Source organism: Schistocerca gregaria, chromosome 4, assembly GCF_023897955.1.
Source record: "Schistocerca gregaria isolate iqSchGreg1 chromosome 4, iqSchGreg1.2, whole genome shotgun sequence".
In the NCBI taxonomy this organism is placed as follows: Eukaryota; Metazoa; Arthropoda; class Insecta; order Orthoptera; family Acrididae; genus Schistocerca; species Schistocerca gregaria.
The window spans coordinates 123384092-123403287 of record NC_064923.1 but is presented as its reverse complement, the minus strand read 5'-3'; the positions used below and the strand labels follow the sequence as shown (position 1 = coordinate 123403287).

The window sequence follows — 19196 nt, the reverse complement described above, 5'->3', positions numbered from 1 at the left end:
ATAATACCTCTGTCATGGTTGGAGTAAAGAACAGAGAATTTACGAAACAAGAGGTACCACACCTGATTTTAGTATGTTGCTTTTGCCATGCCGTGCAACAGGTTGTTTCAGCTGCTGCAGAAGAGTTCCTCTTCCACGCAATCTCTCTATAAGGAGCTATACAGAACCATTAACGATGCCAGACAAGGTGACTATCAGTAGAATCCGCTGTATCAAGAATATACACGGAATGGTCAAAGCTAAAAACACATTTTTCCGTAGCTAAAGTGCGTGAATGGTGTCACTTGGCTGAGTAATTGCACGCTATGTATGCGAATGAGCTTAATTACGCATACATTTCATTTTTATATCCAATGTGATTTGAATTAAAGTCCCCGACCCGTGGTCTTGCGATAGCGTTCTCGCTTCCCGCACACGGGATCATGGGTTCGATACCCGGCGGGGTCAGGGGTTTTCTCTGCCTCGAGATGACCGGGTGTTGTATGTCTTTCATCATGATTTCATCTTCATTCACTTGAAAGTCGCAGTAGTGGCGTTAAAGAGCTTGTGGAGCGGCGGCCGAACCGCCCCGCGAGGGGTCTCCCGGCCACCAATGCCATACGCTCATTATTATTATTATTATTATTGAAATAAACAGTCAATAGAATGTTCGAGTCGAAAGATAACAGATCACACGTAACGCTTTTATGAGTTGACCAACCTGATAGATATGCTTGTCAGCAAAGTAACGATACGTGCAAAATAGTTAATATTTTTACTCAAAATATTCCTGATTTCTGCGATCGAGGATGTTATCTGGGATTCCGCTTTGAAAAGCAGTCGCTTGCAATGAGAGAAAAAGGATTACCACGGGAAGAAGATGAAATGTTGCGTAACCGGTGTGTAACATTTGTAGTAAGGTTGATTGAAGAAATAAAAAACAGGTTACCAGAAAATTTGACGTTGATGAAGAAATTTCCAGAATAAGTGTTAAACAAGCACTTAAACACAGCAAAGAAAATCTAACTCATATAATGACTCAGTTCAATAAATGTGGGGAATTTATAGAAAGAGTGGACGATCAGTGGCGACACATTCGTTTGTTGAACTGGGACGAGACCAAAGATACAACAAAATTTTGGAATGAAGTATTGCATTTCAAAGACGCTCAAGGGGAATCCAGATTTGAGGAATCAGCAACTTTTGCGCTTACTCTCCTAATACTGCCCCATTCCAATGCCGATGTTGAGAGACTATTTAGCAGCATTAATGTAATAAAAACAAGCAGATGAATAGAATGAAGTTAAATCTTTTAATTGCTGTATTAAGATTACGCTGTGGTTTGAGGTTGGAAGGAAAATGTTGCGATGAATTTGAAATTCCAATAAACGTTGTAAAACAAATCGGTAGCAAAGGATCGTATCAATCTGAAACTGACGATGATGATGATGCAAACAAAACTCATTCATCCGAAGAAAAAATATTCATTTAAATAATTAGCTGTTGTTATAGAACCTTTTGTATGTTCCTGACCTTGACTCTCTCATTTATGTATTGAATGTTCATTTAATGATTGTGAATATTTCATTGCTCAGTAATAAAAGAAACTAATTAGTAATATAATTATAGCTTTCTTTCATAATAATTTTTTTAAATATTTAGTGGAAATTTTAGAGATTATGAAAGTAGGGATATTTTTGTTAGTGGTTTTCTGGTGGTTTTGAAACGCCCCATTTGAAAATTTATGAATTACTGTGCTGGTGAACTTCTATGTTATTTGATACTAAAAAAGGTGAGTAAAACTGAACCTACTCAGACAGTTCTCTCTTTACTTATTCCGATCATCACTAAACTGACACATATTTTTTTTAGCGCAACGCAATCTGACTTTCAATAGTCCCTACAAAAGAATGGCCCTGACTAACAATAATCTATACCTTTCATGAACCACTTACCTCACAAAAATCTTAGTTACTCGAGCCACAGCAATACAGCGAGCGCCAATACTGCCAGCTAAATAAAAGATTCTAACTACTGAAGGCACTAACTACTGATAGGCATAGTTAGCAAATCAAAGATTTTGATAGAGAACAAACAATGTATTTACCTTAATAGTGTTCAAAAGACATCATGACGTCCATCTTTACAAATTTCCTTTTTCTGGCGGACACACGTCCAGATAGTCCGTTCTCAAAACTGTGGCATCTCTCTCTCCACATCCACCACTGCTGGTCGCCCACCTCCAACTATGTAAGAAGGCTGTTTAGATTTTTATGTTGGTAACGCCACATAGCGCTCTTTATGAAAATCACTGACTGTGCTGTGTGCAGTCTGTGGCTGGTTGGCATTGTTGGAATATTCACTATTGTAGTGTTGGGCAGTTGGATGTGAACAGTGTGTAGCGTTTGTGGTGAGCGGCCAGCAGTGGTGTATGTGGTGAGAGAGATGCCACAGTTTTTAGAATGGACGATCTGAACGTGTGTCCGCCAGAAAAATGAAATTTGTAAAGATGGACGTCATGAATTGACAGATATATATATGATGACTTTTGAACACTATTAAGGTAAATACATTGTTTGTTCTCTATCAAAATCTTTCATTTGCTAACTATGCCTATCAGTAGTTAGTGCCTCCAGCAGCTAGAATCTTTTATTTAGCTGGCAGTATTGGGGCTCGTTGTACAGCAGTAGTTTGAGTAACGAAGATTTTTGTGAGGTAAATGATTCATGAAAGGTATAGGTTATTGTTAGTCAGGGCCATTCTTTTGTAGGGTCTATTGAAAGTCAGATTACGTTGCGCTAAAACAATATTGTGTGTCAGTTTAGTGATGATCTGAATAAGTAAAGAGAGAACTGACTGAGTACGTTCAGTTTTACTCAGCTTTTTTCTAGTATCAAATAACATAAAAGTTTACCAGCACAGTAATTCATAAATTTCCAAAGGGGACGCTTCAGTTTTTGCACATAAAACTGGTGGAGAGCTCACTTTAACTGTTGGCAACACTAGTTATTTTATCGTCCCGAAATAACTGTCGTCACCACCAGCCCTTAGTCCACATATTTTAAAAAAGTAAATCAAACAATGGAAACTCCTGGAAGGAATGTCAACAGTATAGGAATGGACAGATTGCTAGTTACTGTAAAGAAGACACGTCAAGTTGCAGAAAGGCGCAGTTAAGAGCGACTTACATAAAGCTTTCGGCCACAGCCTTCATCAGTGAATGGGAGACACACACCATTCACACAAACAAACAAGCACACCTCACGCACACACGACCGCCAATTCCAGCACATCCGGCCGACATTCCGGAACGTCAAGAAACGTAATCTTTCCAACATTTACTGAAAACTGAATTTCTCTCCACAACATATACAATATCTATAAAACGACCCCGTTTCAAGCAAAATATCACTGGATCAAAGTTTTAGAGCATCAGATTTAGGTCTGAGAAAGTACACGAAGCTGCTAGTAAATCACCTAATTAAGCAAATACATAAGTAGGTACAGCTAAAACTCGTATGACTAAAACTAAACATAAACTATGAAACATTAAAAATTTACTACAAAACAATAAGATTGTCCAACAAAAGATTTTGTTACTGGGGACATAACCAATGTAACCATCATCGTCAAGTGAGAGGCTTCAGAGGTTTACGACTATTTCTGAAGCTGGTCTATTTCGTTTTTTTTATGTTTATGGCTATTATCGTACATCTATCCACATTTAAAGAAAGCTGTCACTGAGTAAATGAAGTGGAAATACAATCGAATCGTTCCCCGTTTCCTTACAATCATCCAGCGACGCTACTTTCGTGTTCGGAAAAGCATCATCTGTAAGAAAATCTACTGCAATCTGATGAAGAGTTTGTGTATATTGAGAACATTAACGGTCTTATTGCACTTACATGAGCCACACCTGCTGTTACTCTCATTTCTGTTTACAACTGAGAAGGTACCCAACCTCACTGTATCTCCGTTAAAGTCGGTAAGTTGGTAAAGGTATTATACAGGATGACTTTTAAATGTGTACCTTAAATCAGACAAGCAGATAATCCTGAAAGAAATCGAAAAGTGAAGTTCAATTTTTTCATAAAAATCAATATTTACGGAGCTACAGGTACTTTTCTGTAACCCGACCCATACTGCCAACACAACCCAAATTGTCTCCCGCATAGCGTCGCGTTAGACACTGAAATGCAGTTGTCTGTTCCGCTCACGATTGTTTTCCGAACGTTGTTCTCACAAAACAGAAAACTTGGACGTTATACAACGCCAGGAAAAAAAACAGGAGAAGAATTTCGTGTACAAGTTATCTATAATTCGTGCAGGCGAGGTTTCTGTGCATTTCTGGTAGCCTGTATATCACCAATACAAATACTTCGGAAATTATGTAGAATCCCTTTCATGTTATAAATACACAGTGACGGTTTTTGCAACTTAAATTTGATCGTCTCCAATACTGAGAATCTCCAGATCTTGCGACTGGCTGCCACCTTCAGAAACTGCTTGAGAGAGAGAGCGCTGCTGCATCGCGCTTGCTTCCCACGCCTCGCTAAGCAAAGCGCTGACCACTAGAAGTACAACGGCCGAAGATCGCTTCACGCCTTCAATGCCTATACCATAGATGCATATAGGCCACATACACTTTTATCTCTGTCGTGTTATGGTTTGTAACCAACATCTAATTGAAAGTAACGTGACGGATGGATGGAGCTTAGTCAGTGATATTGCGCGCTGAGCAGTGTGGAGCTGCCACGATCTTTGACATTAAGAGCTGAAACTAAGCTTTGATAATAGCACCTGCTGTATTAGCATTATATGTGTAGCACTACAAGTTAACTCATAACTGCAGAATTTTGAATATCATTGTGATGTTTCCTCCAGGTGAAAGTGTAACAAGCAACTTTTGAAACATTGTATTCTTCTGCAAGTTTTACAACATTGAGAATTACCTTTTCTTCGGTGAATTCCCCCATTTGTGCGTCACTTGGTTCAGTGCTTTCATAATACTCGAGGTTAAACCGTCAGTTTGGGAGAAAGCGTTTAGTTTTCAGCTGATTCCTCAAACGTTAGTGTGAAATATTTAATTTAGCTTCAACAAAGGACATCTGAGAGTAGTTAACATTTCATATTAAGAGAAGTGCAAGTAAATGCATCTTATACTTCATTTTACGATCCACATCACGCTTCTTACTTACTTCTCCGCACTACTGATCTACACTTATTTATATCTTTACGGTTTGAACGCATGGGAAAATGAAAAGAAAAATACATTGCACAGCATATGGCTTTAATTTACTTCAGACACCGAAAACCTCAAGCAACGAAACTTCCACGTGAAAAATGTTGCTCCAAGGCTCTGTGTGGTCGTTTTTCGTAAAATTCTTCCAACGATCGAACTAAACATTTCTTCATATGACATCAGCCAGGAAACTATGAGCACGACTGAGATTATGTAAAAAAATGTTACGAGGATTGTGTCGTGAACAGGAAGGAAGAAACACCGTGCGATAAAGATTGCATAAATTACAGCGTTTACTTTTATGAGACCGATATACGCTGATCAGCCAGAACATTATGACCACCTACCTAATAACCGGCATGTTTACATTTGGAAGGGATAACAGCATCGACGCGCCTTAACATGGAGGCAATGAGGCCTTGGTAGGCCCCTGGAGGAAGTTGACACTACAACTGCACGAAATCACTTAACTCTCGTAAATGCCGGGATGGGTCATGAGCTCTGACGCTACTTTCAGTCATATCTCAGATGTGATCGACTGCATTCAAATCTGGCGATTTGAATGGGGGGAGGGGGGAAGGGCGGCCAGCAAGCACATCAATTGGAACTCTCCCCTGTGATCTTCGAACCACTTAATCACACTCCTGACCTTGTGACATGGCGCATTATCTTGTTGAAAATTACCACTGCCATCGGGGGAAAATGAAAGTCATGAAAGGGTGCACATGGTTTTCAACCAGTGTACGATGCTCGTTGGCCATCATGGCACCCTGCACGAGCTCCACTGGACTCATGAATGTCCACATGAACTTTTCCCAGAGCTTAGTGGAGCCGCTGCCAGCTTGTCTCCGTCCCGCAGTACATATGCAAGAATCCGTCCCTGTCCCGCACTTCCATCGACGTGATGAAGAAGGTATCGGGATTCATCAGACGATGCAACGCTCTGCCACTGCGCCAGCGTCCACTGCCGATGATCACGTGCCCATTTCAGTTGTACACTCATGCTCATAAATTAAGGATAATGCTGATACATGGTGAAACAACGCTCTGGTGGGCGCTTTGCGGGTTTAAATCATCTCGGGGTATGACCATGCGGTGCATTTGACCCGCTGTCGTCGCTTGGTGGAACTGGCAGCAGTGCACATTCGCAGAGATGCTGGTGCATGTCGGAGTACGGTGCAGCGAGTAAGTGCGCAGACGTGCTAATGGTGACTGTGTGTTGAAAATAGCTCAAAGAACACGTATTGATGACGTTATGAGGGGTAGAATTCTAGGGCGACTGAAAGCTGGTCAAACACAGCAGGTCGTAACACGGGCCCTCCGTGTGCCACAAAGTGTGATCTAAAGATTATGGCAACGATTCCAGCAGACAGGAAACGTGTCCAAGAACCACAGTACGGGACGTCCACAGTGTACAACACGACAAGAAGACCGATATCTCACCATCAGTTCCCGCAGGCGGCAACGGAGTACTGCAGGTGGCCTTGCTCTGGACATTGCCGCAGCGACTGGAACAGTTGTCTCCAGACACACAGTCTACAGACACCTGAACACACACTGTTTATTCGTCCAGAGACCTGCAAGGTGTATTCCACTGACCCCTGCTCACAGGAGAGCCCTTAAAGCCTGGTGTCAAGAACACAGCACATGGTCATTGGAACAGTGGTCCCAGGTTATGTTCACGGACGATTCCAAGTATAGTCCGAACAGTGATTCTCGCCGGTTTTTCATCTGGCATAAACCAGGAACCAGAAACCAACCTCTTAATGTCCTTGAAAGGGACCTGTATGGAGGTCGTGGTTTGATGGTGTGGGGTGGGATTATGACTGGTGCACGTAAACCCCTGCATGTCTTTGACAGAGGAACTGTAACGGGTCACGTGTATTGGGACGTCATTTTGCACCACTATGTCTGCCTTTTCAGGGGTGCAGTGTGTCCCACCTTCCTCCTGATGTATGATAACGCGCCGCCCCACCGAGCTGCCATCGTGCAGGAGTGCACTGAAACAGAAGATATTTGGCGAATGGAGTGGCCTACCTGTTCTCCAGACCTAAACCCCATCGAGCACATTTGCGATGCTCTCGGTCGACGTATCGCTGCACGTCTTCAAACCCCTAGGACACTTCAGAAGCTCCAACGGGCACTCGTGCAAGAATGGGAGGATATACCTTAGCAGCTGCCAGACCACCTGATCCAGACCATGCCAACCAGTTGTGCGGCGTGTGTATGTGTGCTTGGTGATCATATCCCATACTGATGTCGGAGTTCATGGGCAGGAAACAGTGGCGTTTTGTAGCACATGTGTTTCGGGACGGTTTTCTCACCTCATCACCAACACCGTGGACTTACAGGTCTGTGTCGTATGTGTTCCCTATGTGCCTACGCTATTACCGCCAATTTTCTGCAGTGCCACTGTGTGTCCAGACACACTTGTACTCTGCCCAGCATTGAAGTCTGATGTTAGTTCTGCCAGAGTTCGGCACCTGCTGTTTTACCAGTCTGCGTAGCCTATTAAGTCCGACACCTATGATGTCTCGGTGTCGTTTCACCTTGGGTTTGCCACATGTTGAAGACACCCATCAAAGTGCTCCTAGAACATTCGAGAATTCGTGCAGTTTCCAAAATTTCCGTGCCGAGCCTCCGGGCCATCACAATCCGCCCTCGATCGAACTCAGACACATCGCAAAAATGGTTGAAATGGCACTGAGCACTATGCGACAGAACTTCTGAGGTCATCAGTTGCATAGAACTTAGAACTAAATAAACCTAACTAACCTAAGGACATCACACACATCCATGCCCGAGGCAGGATTCGAACCTGCGACCGCAGCGGTCGCTCGGCTCCAGACTGTAGTGCCCAGAACCGCACGGCCACTCCGGCCGGCACACATCGCACGCCTCCCCAATTCTACACACGGGGAGCACCCTCCCTGATACTACATGCACCGTGAGTGTGTCTGACTAGCAGTCATTCCTCGCCAGGTGATAATGCTATTGCCTGGACGAGTGTATATCGATGGTAGATCGGGGTCATAATGTTCTGGCTGATCAGTGTATAATGATTGTTATCATTCGAGTCATAGTATTTGTACATAAATAAACAGCCTAAAAAGAGAAGACAGTTCGCATCTGCTTAGTAATGATATAACTCCTTAGCTTCAACCTAGAAGTCACTGACTTGGTCTCGAAAAATAGGTACGTAAATTTACAAAATTTCAATCAGCCTTACCTGTGGCAAAAAATTTTGCTTCCTTTCACAATTTTTTTCCGGGTGTTCAAACTCTGTTCAACACTTGGCCATCACATTCAAAAAACCTTTACTAAAGGTACTGCAGTTAAGAAAAAGTAATGTTTCTACAGTAAGTCGCGTGCAGACGATTTCCACGCCTCCCCGTTAGCTGCTGGCAATGTTAGATTCAGTGTAACGATGTGCAGTCTATATCGTCTGCGGCCTTATCACGACTGCCTCCTACATCAAAAAATTTGGTGCGCGAGTCAGCCAACGATCTAATTGCCACAAGCTTAGAGAAGTAGAAATTCATCGAGATTCAGTTCGTGAATGATGGAAGAGTGTGAGCGATGATGAAAGTAGTGGAAATCAGGAACACTTCCTTCTATAGGAATGCTGCACAACTGCTGTCCTGTTCATTAAATAAGAAGCCACCACTGAGAGAGGAATGACTTTAATTTGACGCCTTTCGGGTAGAACCCATCCTCAGATAGTCATGAGTATTTTGGTCATCAGATTTATAAAGAACAGCATGCAACAAACAAAGCTATCTGCAGGGTGAGTCGCGTAAGACGTAACACCCCCATTATTCCGTTGGCGATTGCACGTATCGACAAGCGGTGTTCGGCGAATCATAGCCGACTATGGGGCACATATTTTGGTACATGCACAGTAATCACAACGTTTATATCGACCGAGATAATTACGCAAGTACGTGTTTTTTTAAATGGGACGCTGTACTTTTTTTACCATCATTCGAACGCTCTGAAAAAGACGCGTATAGTGATGTAACGCATGTTGCTATTGTGATTCAAACTTCCCTTAAAAGACGCTGGAAAATATTGCACGATTGAAGGTCGAGGCGGTCGTAAGCGGCTGCAGACTGTAAACACGCCTCGCGCGGCCCGCAGGCCGAGTTGCCGTGCTCTATGCAGCTTGCGCGGCCTACGCTTCGTAGGTAAATCCTCATCCGGCCTCTTTTAAGCAAAGTTTTAATCTCAATAGCAACATGCGTTGCATCACTATACGCGTCTTTTCCAGAGCGTTCGAATGATGGTAAAAAAAAGTACAGCTTCCCATTTAAAAAAAACATGTACTTGCCTCATTATCTCCGTGAATATAAACGTTGTGATTATTGTGCATGTACCAACGTATGTGCGCCATAGTCCGCTATGATTCATCGAAAACCGCATGCCGATACGTGCAATCGCCCCCGGAATAAAGGGGATGTTACGTCTTACGCGACTCACGCCGTATATATCTGATCACCATGATGTCCCCGTCAATCTTAGGATGGGTTCTACCCGAAACGCGTGAAATAAAGTCATTGATTTATCTGTTGGTGCCTTTTTATTTAGTGGCAAATACAGCAATTGTGCAGCACTCCTATTAATCTGCAATTTGGTCGCACTCTTTGTGCGCTCCTTCATACAATTAGAAGACACTTCCTTCACGCAATGTAGAGAATGACAGATTCCTTAGCCGCCTGCTGCAAACGCCGCAGGTGACCGTCCCATAACTCCGCCGTTTGTGGCCACAGGTAAACCACCGCCGACTTCGTCGCCACCGTCCCCGCCCGTGACAGCACCGCTCTGCCACCCCCGCTGCCTCCGCCGCTCCAGCCGCCTCCACCGCCATCCTGGGACTCTAGACTGCAGCAGGTGTACAGAAGAGCTATTCAGCGAAGCGACATGGAACTTTCAGAGTCGACGAAGAAATCGTAACTGTCTCAGTAGTGTATCGTAGAGTTAGAAAAGATCCGACGTCGATGAGTGTTGGTAACGTAGCAGTGAGGTAAGTAAGAAGAGATGCAGTGTTGAGGAGAGGACACCGATGAAGGGGGGAGTAGCGGACTCGCCACGGTGCAGTGGTCACCGTAGAGCACTCGGCGCGTGGAGTGACCGATGAACTAGGAGGCCGCACCGCCAGTGGGAGGCTGGGACCGTGGCTAGCGAGTGCGAGCAGCGCCCGGCGCCGGCGCCGCCCCCGCAGCCGCTGTGCGCGGCGGCGGCCGCGAGGCTCCACGGCGGCTGGCGGCGGCCCCCGGCTAGCGGACAGCCCTCCGCCCCCAGCGCCACGGCCAAGCTGCAGCTCTGCCTGCGGCCGCCCGCCGGGGGCGGCGGGGGCGGCGGCGGCGGCTTCGGCCAGCGCGTCGCGGACCTGCCCGGCGGGCCCCCGCCGCCCGAAGACGGCGCCTTCCTGGCGACGCCGCTCAAGCCGGGCCCCGGCGCCAGCCCCTCGGGGGCGGCGTCGGCTACTCAGGCGCGCGTGCAGCGGCGGCGCGGAGGCCTGGGGCGAGACGTGCGCGGCAGCCCCCGCCTCGGCGGCCGGGATCCCGCGCCCTGCCCCCGCGCCGCCCCCGCTGCCCCTCGCATCGCGCCCACCGCAGCCGCCGCCGCCGCAGCCGCCGCCGCCCACGCCACGCACGCCCCCGCGCAGTCTCCGCCGCCCGACAGCGAGCAAGGGGATCCGCCTCCCAGGAAGGTGCGCCGGCCCTTCTACCGCCGCTTCCTCAGCTACGTAAAGCAGGCGTGGACCGGCGTCAAATTCGCTCTAGGTAACTCTCACCCAGCGTATTTCCTGTCTTTTCTTACTATTTCGTAAGAAGGATTTATTACACAATGGAGTCACAACAACTAATTCAGGAGAGCTGAAAACGAAACAACATACACATTACTCTAAGGATCACTGTAAATGAACCCTTCAGTTAAACTAGGGGACGAGAACGTCAAACGAGTTTAGATAAAAAAAAAAAAATAATGTCGTGTGACGACGGGCGCAAGTGTTTCGATTTGACGCCACTTAGGCGATCTGCGCGTCGATGGGGATGAAATGATGGTGATTAGGACAACAGAACACCCAGTCCCTGAGCGGAGAAAAATTTCCGACCCAGCCGGGAATCGAACCCGGGCCCTTAGCATTGATAGTCTGTCGCGCTGACCACTTTTTTTTTTCATTTTGTTCGGTATTGTTCGTTGCGTTTGCCTGGGCGGACGCCACAAGACATCCGTTCATGTTGATCGTTGATTCATTGACTCAGTTTTTTTATTGCAGAGAGCACACCACTCAGCTGCCAGGGGCGGACACGAGCTTTGGTAACACGCTGTCTTGCGGTACACAAGGTAATATGTTGGATTTCCACGAAAAAATAAGGCTAACAACAGACAAAGCAGAAAAAAATACTGCCAATGATAAAATCTGGGTAAAATCATTTATTTCTAAGAAGGACAGCAGCACCCGGTTTCAGGACACGGGTTTTATCTTCAGGCGCATCAGGAAAATTTTAAGTGAGTAATAATACCTATCCACGTGGTTAAGATACTCTCATTTTGGAAACATCCCCCAGGCTGTGGCTAAGCCATGTCTCCACTATATTCGTTCTTCCAGGAGTGCTAATTCTGCAAGGTTCGCAGGAGAGCTTCTGTGAAGTTTGGAAAGTAGGAGACGAGGTACTGGCGGAGGTAAAGCTGTGAGGAGGGGCCGTGAGTCGTGCTTGGTTAGCTCAGATGGTAGAGCACTTTCCCGCGAGAGGCAAAGGTCCCGAGTTCGAGTCTTGGTCCGGCACACAGTTTGAGTCTGCCAGGAAGTTCAAGATAATCAAAGCTAAACGGAGCCTTCAGAAATTGTGAGAAAGAAACCTCTGTACATTCATTGCAATTTAAGTCCACAAAGGATGCACGAATAAGGTTAAAATAATTATGCATCACTTGGGGACTCACATTTTAACCTACGTATAGGGTTTATTTTTCTAAGAATTTCTGTTGGTTCTGTTTAGCTTTGTGTATCTTAACCATGTGGATAGGTATTACTATTCACTTAAAATTTGGCAGACGCAGCTGAAGATGGGACGTATGTCCTGAAAGCGGGCTGTGATTTCCTTTTCAGAAATAAATAATTTTTAGAACTGTCACAGATTTTATCGTAGACAGTGAATATCAGTTGTGTACCTTCCGTCAAGAGAAATGTTTGTAAGAAAAACTACTACATACAGTGGTGAGGCTAAATTCATGACTGTCCAGACTGCCTCTAGCAGTCTTACGGAGATATCACTGCGCATTCTTCGAATCAGTATTCAGCTTCGTAACTAGCACGTGCTTGTACAGACTGAACCTGGTTACTAAGAAAGCATCAGCCAGACGAGGACAGAGAAGTGTCCTCCTTCGGCTGTCAGAAGCCTTCGGGACCAACTCAGTGGAAGCAGCGCGTGTAGTGCTTAGAATATGCCTGATAGATATCATGATCAGATGCGTAACTGCACATACTGGTTAAAGATGGGGAGACTAGATAAAAAAAAAGCACTCCGTCTACAGTCTACAAGTGGCCCATCGGGACCATCCGACCTACTTGTCACCCTCAATTGACAATGCGGATAGGAGGGGCGTGTGGTCAGCACACCGCTCTCCCGGTCTATACTCTGGTTTTCTTTGACCGGAGCCGCTACTATTCGGTCAAGTAGCTCCTCAATTGGCATCACGAGGCTGACTGCATCCCGAGAAATGGCAACAGCGCATGGCGGCCTGGGCAACAGCGCATGGCGGCCTGGATGGTCGTGCCGGAAGTGCCGACTACACCCGACAGAGCTTAACTTCGGTGATCTCACGAGAACCGGTGTATCCACTGCGACAAGGCCGTTACCCGAGACTATATAAAGTACACACAATAAATGAACTACCGATATAGACGGGACGTCACTTTGAAAGTTGGCGTTTAGGTACATGGAAAAGTGAGTGGGATGTGATAAGGAACGTAGACTGTACGACTTCCTTCCTTACATAATGGAGCGGCTGAGAATAAAACATACCAGTTCCAGCAGCGGTAGGTACATTTCTAAACTGGACACGGACCTTATCCATGCAGCCTCGCGGGGTAGCCGTGCGGTGTGGGGCACCTTGTCACCGTCCGTGCGGCTCGCCCCGTTGGAGGTTCGAGTCCTCTCTCGGGTATGGGTGTGTGTGTTGTCCTTAGCGTAAGTTAGTTTAAGTTAGATTAAGTAGTGTGTTGGCTTAGGGACCGATGATCTCAGCAGTTTCGTCCCATGAGACCTCACCACAAACTTCCAATTTTTATCAACGCACTTAAATCGCGTGACTCCGAGACAGACACCCACATGCACATGCAGGGAACAAGGCTCCCCTGAACACATAATCTCCCTCTGCGGGCAATAAGTTAACAATAAACGTACACTACACTTACACTGAAGAGAAACAGAAGTGCATGTATACACAGCAACAAGAGACCAATAACAACGAGCCCAATTAAATGTATTTAAGGACAGTATTTCAGAACGAACAAATGAAGAAGGTGTACAACGTAACAACAATATGAAGAGGGTGAACGGCGACACACACAATGACAGCGACAACAGTGACACTGAACAGGAACTGGAGGGGGAGAAAGATGAGATGTAAAAGTAAATAAGTCAGCTATAATTATGAATGAGACATAAATTGCCAAAATGCACTGACGCTCATAAATTAAGAATAATGCTGATACATGGTGAAACAACGCTCTGGTGGGCGGTTTGTGGGTTTAAATCACCTTGGGGTATGACCATGCGGTGCATCCGATTTGCAGTCGTCGCACGCTGGCGCGGCAGCAGTCCACATAAGCAGAGGTGTGTTGGTGCACGTCAGAGTACGGTGCAGCGAGGAGGTGTTCAGGCTTTCCAGACGTGCTAATGGTGACTGGGTGTTGAAAATTGCTCAAAGAACACTTATTGGTGACGTTATGAGGGGCGGAATACTAGAGCGACTGGAGGCTGATCAAACACAGCAGGTCGTAGCACAGGCCCTCCGTGTGCCACAAAGTGTGATCTCACAAGTATGGCAACGATTCCAGCAGTGAGGTGACGTGTCCAGGCGCTTTAGTACTGGACGTCCACAGTGTACAACGCCACAAGAAAACCGATATCTCACCATCAATTTCCGAAGACGGCCACGGAGTACTGCTGGATGCCTTGCTCGGGACCTTAGAGCAGCCACTGGAACAGTTGCCTCCAGACACACAGTCTACAGACACCTGAACAGACACTGTTTATTCGTCCAGAGACCTGCAAGGTGTATTCCACTGACCCCTGGTCACAGGAGAGCCCGTAAAGCCTGGTGTCAAGAACACAGTACATGGTCATTGGAACAGTGGTCCCATGTTATGTTCGCGGACGAGTCCAGGTATAGTCCGAACAGTGATTCTCGCCGGGTTTTCATCTGGCGTGTACCAGGAACCAGAAACCAACCTCTTAATGTCCTTGAAAGGGACCTGTATGGAGGTCGTGGTTTGATGGTGTGGGGTGGGATTATGACTGGTGCACGTACACCCCTGCATGTCTTTGACAGAGGAACTGTAACAGGTCAGCTGTAACGGGACGTCATTTTGCACCAGTATGTCCGCCTTTTCAGGGGTGCAGTGGGTCCCACCTTCCTCCTGGTGGATGATAACGCACGGCCCTACCGAGATGCCATCGTGGAGGAGTACTTTGAAACAGAAGATATCAGGCGAATGGAGTGACCTGCCTGTTCTCCAGCCCTAAACCCCATCGAGCACGTCTGGGATTCTCTCAGTCGACGTATCGCTGCACGTCTTCAAATCCCTACGACACTTTAGGAGCTCCGACAGGCACTGGTGCAAGAATGGGAGGCTATACCCCAGCAGTTGCTCGACCACCTGATCCACAGTATGCAAACCCGATGTGCGGCGTGTATACGTGTGCATGGTGATCATATCTCATATTGATGTCGGGGTACATGCGCAGGAAACAGTGGCGTTTTGTAGCACATGTAGTTCGGGTCGGTTTTATCAACTTATCACCAATACCATGGTCTTTCATATCTGTGTCGTGTATGTTCCGTATGTGCTTATGCTATTAGCGCTAGTTTTGTGTAGTTCCACGTTGTGTGGCACCAGTTTCTGCAATTATCCTTAATTTATGAGCATGACTGTACATCAGTATAATAATAGTTAAGGATAGCGAACACTAGAGTAAATGAAATGTAAGGTGCTGGCAATCTAGCCAAGAAAGCAGCCCTTGTTGTACATGGATGAACAGCTAATGTCATTGTATAGGACTAGCAGTACCATCTCTCTACCATTTACTATAAACTAATTTGTTGCGACCGACTGTCGACAGTTTAACAAACCATACCGAAGTGTTCACCGCCAGTCACAACTGATTACGGCACTAACAAGTCTCTGCTCTGTCATATCATCTTTTCACTTTCTCCTTAAAACAATAAAATGTTATTTGTATTTCAGCCTCAAATTATTTTTTATTTTAAAAATCATTTATTCCGTGCCAAATGTTGCGGATAAATACAAAACAAAAACTACAAAAACATGACAAACGAAAATTGTAATATGTATATGTCAGATAGGTCTCTAAATTTGCAGTAAATAAATAAATATTTTTTGTAAGCAAGGTAGATGAATTGTCACTTTCACTTTGCGTATAATCAAGGGTTAGCCACAGTGCATCTCGCCAGCCGCTTGCGGTTTTTGCCTCAGTTTCACGCGGTTTCTGTTGTCATTTGGCAATCGGGTTGCGCGCACGTAAGACAGCAGGTTACTTGCGCAGCTGAGCCGAACGCGAGGCAGCTTGAAAAAGCGCGAAGAATTTCCCCTCATTCTCTAATGGTCCTGCACTCAGTGGGAGCTGGGTGGCAGTACAGACGAAACATTCTCTCCCCGCTTCTGCGCAGCAGGCGGTCGACTCGCAACATTGCTGCACCGGCAGCTGTCACGAACAACAAGCAATTTGAACCTAATGTAACACAATCTGTGTCTACCAGACAACATACCATACAGTTAACATCAGTTTCTACCATTATAAACATGTTCAAGCGTGGTACAGTATTCAAAATGCAGGCTGCTTGTTTAAGTTTGAGACAAACAAATATCTTGAAATCGACGCCTTATTCGAAAAAAAATATATATGCTCTAGGTGAATAGTTAACAGTACTAAGGGGACATCTATCTGTACTAAAACTGGGCAACTCGTAACCACCCATCCTACGTTGGTGTGGTTTACTTCCTACTTTCAAATGCGAAACCCTTCATCTTTATTCCATATTGGGATTCTACTCCTAAAAATACAGAGTGACAATTATTGAACTATATGAAAAGAAATCCCCCCATGAACCATAGACCTTGCCGTTGGTGGGGAGACTTGCGTGCCGCAGCGATACAGATAGTCGTACCCTAGGGCAACCACAACGGAGGGGTATCTGTTGAGAGGCCAGACAAACATGTGGTTCCTGGAGAGGGGCAGCAGCCTTTTCAGTAGTTGCAGGGGCAACGGTCTGGATGATAAACTGATTTGCCCTTGTAACACTAACCAAAACGGTCTTGCTGTGCTGGTACTGCGAACGACTGAAAGCAAGGGGAAACTACAGCCGTAATTTTTCCCGAGAGCATGCAGCTTTACTGTATGGTTAAATGATGATGGCGTCCTCTTGGGTAAAATATTCCGGAGATAAAATAGTCCCCTATTCGGATCTCCGGGCGGGGACTACTCAGGAGGACGTCATTATCAAGAGAAAGGAAACTGCCGTTCTACGGATCGGAGCGTGGAATGCGAGATCCCTTAATCGGGCAGGTAGGTTAGAAAATTTAAAAAGGGAAATGGATAGGTTAAAGTTAGATACAGTGAGAATTAGCGAAGTTCGGTGCCAGGAGGAACAAGACTTTTGGTCAGATGAATGCAAGGTTATAAATACAAAATCAGATAGGGGTAATGCAGGAATAGGTTTAATAATGAATAAGAAAATATGAATGTGGGTAAGCTGCTACAAACAGCATAGTGAACTCCTTATTGTAGCCAAGATAGACACGAAACCCACGCCTACTAAGTAGTACAAGTTTATATGCCAACTAGCTCTGCAAATGACAAGAAATTGAAGAAATGTATGATGAGATAAAAGAAATTGTTCAGATATTGAAGAGAGACGAAAATTTTATAATCACGGGTGACTGGAATTCGATAGTAGGAAAAGGAAGAGAAGGGAACGTAGTAGGTGGATATGGATTGGAGGTAGGAAGTGAAAGACGAATCCGCCTGGTAGAATTTCGCACAGAGCATGACTTAATAGTAGCTAACACTTGGTTCAAGAATCATGAAAAAAGGTTGTATACATGGAAGAACCTTGGGCATACTAGAAGGTAACAGATAGATGATATAATGGTAAGACAGAGATTCAGGAACCAGGATTTAAACTGTAAGACATTTCCAGGGGCAGATGTGGACCCTGGCCACAATCTATTGGTTATAAACTGTAGATTAAAACTAAAAAAATGCAAAAAGTTGGATCTGGATAAACTGGCTAAACCAGAGGTTGTACAGAGTTTCGGGGAGAGCATAAGAGAACAATTGACGAGAATGGGGAAAGACAATAGAAGAAGAATGGGTAGCTTTGAGGGATAAAGTAGTGATGGCAGTAGAGGATCAATTAGGTAAAAAGACGAGGGCTAGTAGAAATCCTTGGGTAACAGAAGAGATAATGAATTTAATTGACGAAAGGAGAAAATATAAAAATGCAGGAAATAAAGCAGGCAAAAAGGAATACAAACGTCTCAAAAATGAGATCGACAGGAAGCGCAAAATGGCTAAGCAAGGATGGCTAGAGCACAAATGTAAGGAAAACAAATGGTTCAACTGGCTCTGGGACTTAACATCTGAGGTCATCAATCCCCTAGAACTTAGAACTATTTAAACCTAAATAACCTAAGGACATCACACACATCCATGCTCGAGGCAGGATTCGAACCTGCAACCGTAGCGGTCGTGCGATTCCAGACTGAAGCGCCTACAACCGCTCGGCCACTCCGCCGGCCAAATGTAAGGATGAAGAGGCTTATCTCACTAGGGGTAAGGTAGATACTGTCTACAGGAAAATTAAAGAGAGCTTTGGAGAAAAGAGAACCACTTGTATGAATATCAAGAGCTCAGTTGGAAGCCCAGTTCTAAGCAAAGAAGGGAAATCAGAAAGGGGGAAGGAGTATACAGAGGGTCTATACAAGGGCGATGCACTTGAGGATAATATTTTGGAAATGGAATAGTATGTAGATGAAGATGAAATGGGAGATACGATACTGCGTGAAGAGTTTGACCGAGCACTGAAAGACCTAAGTCGAAACAACGCCCTTGGAGTAGACAACATTCCATTAGAACTACTGAGAGGCTTGGGAGAGCCAGTCCGGACAAAACTCTACCATCTGGTGGGCAAAATGAATGAGACAGGCGAAATACCCTCAGAATTCAAGAATAATATAATAATTCCAATCCCAAAGAAATCAGGTGTTGACAGGTGTGAAATACAGACGTATGGAAGAACTGGTAGAAGCCGACCTCGGCGAAGATCAGTTTGCATTCCGTAGAAATATTGGAACACGTCAGGCAATACTGACCGTACGACTGATCTTGTTGTTGTTGTGGTCTTCAGTCCTGAGCCTGGTTTGATGCAGCTCTCCATGCTACTCTATCCTGTGCAAGCCTCTTCATCTCCCAGTACCTACTGCAGCCTATATCCTTCTGAATCTGCTTACTGTATTCATCTCTTGGTCTCCCTCTACGATTTTTACCCTCCAAGCTGCCCTCCAGTACTAAATTGGTGATCCCTTGATGTCTCAGAACATGTCCTACCAGCCGATTCCTTCTTCTAGTCAAGGTGTACCACAAACTCCTCCCCAATTCTATTCAGTACCTCCTCATTAGTTATGTGATCTACCTATCTAATCTTCAGCATTCTTCTGTAGCAC

At 45.3% G+C, this 19196-nt stretch overlaps 1 protein-coding gene across 1 annotated transcript in view; it reads left to right on the top strand.

Annotated features, from left to right (window-relative positions):
- The first annotated feature begins 10218 nt into the window (after positions 1–10218).
- LOC126267626 (uncharacterized) overlaps positions 10219–19196 on the top strand; it is a 306770-nt gene continuing 297792 nt past the window's right edge. Inside the window, exons 1-2 of the mRNA XM_049972925.1 lie at positions 10219–10244; positions 10364–11007. Of these exons, the coding sequence (XP_049828882.1) occupies positions 10219–10244; positions 10364–11007 (670 nt within the window). The remainder of the gene's footprint in view (positions 10245–10363; positions 11008–19196) is intronic.